At 61.0% G+C, this 456-nt stretch overlaps 1 protein-coding gene across 1 annotated transcript in view; it reads right to left on the bottom strand.

Moving 5' to 3' along the window:
• The window catches only part of EMH_0044550 (uncharacterized protein), a gene marked incomplete at both ends in the record, with an annotated part of 2,886 nt that overhangs the window by 1,711 nt on the left and 719 nt on the right, over positions 1 to 456 (bottom strand). Inside the window, one exon of the mRNA XM_013495970.1 lies at positions 145 to 456. Within this exon, the coding sequence (XP_013351424.1) occupies positions 145 to 456 (312 nt within the window). The remainder of the gene's footprint in view (positions 1 to 144) is intronic.

The raw sequence follows: 456 nt of genomic DNA, 5'->3' as shown, positions 1-456 counted from the left end.
TCCCTGCATAGACATCTGTGAAGACACAGGCAGGGGCTTCCCAAGGGAGCTCAGTCTACGCTGCAGCAGCAGCTGTTGCAGCGGGTGCTTTGACTGTCAAGCTCGCGCTACTGCTTCGTATACGACGTCTGCTGTTGCCTGTACCTCTCCTGCTGCAGCAGCAGTTGCTGCAGTTGCTGCAGTAGTTGCTGCTGCAGCTGCTGCAGTTGTTGCTGCTGCAGGTGGTGCCAGCTCGGAGCAGCAGCGACCCCCGGGATAGAGAGCGACAGCCCCTGGGTGTGGGGCCCCCAACCGTGTCTCTCCTCAGCAGCAGCAGCAGCAGCAGCAGCCTCTGTCTCTGTCTCTGTCTCCGCCCACCAGCTGTCTCTGAAGCTGCTCTTCTTGCTGCAGATGCAGCAGCTGGCTTGAAGACGCTGCTGCAGTGGCGTTCCTGCAGCAGCAGCTGCTGCTGCTGCT

Source organism: Eimeria mitis, genomic scaffold (assembly GCF_000499745.2).
Source record: "Eimeria mitis Houghton genomic scaffold, Emh_scaff1849, whole genome shotgun sequence".
Taxonomy (NCBI): Eukaryota; Apicomplexa; class Conoidasida; order Eucoccidiorida; family Eimeriidae; genus Eimeria; species Eimeria mitis.
The sequence above is the reverse complement of the archived record's forward strand: the minus strand, read 5'-3'. Positions and strand labels throughout refer to the sequence as shown.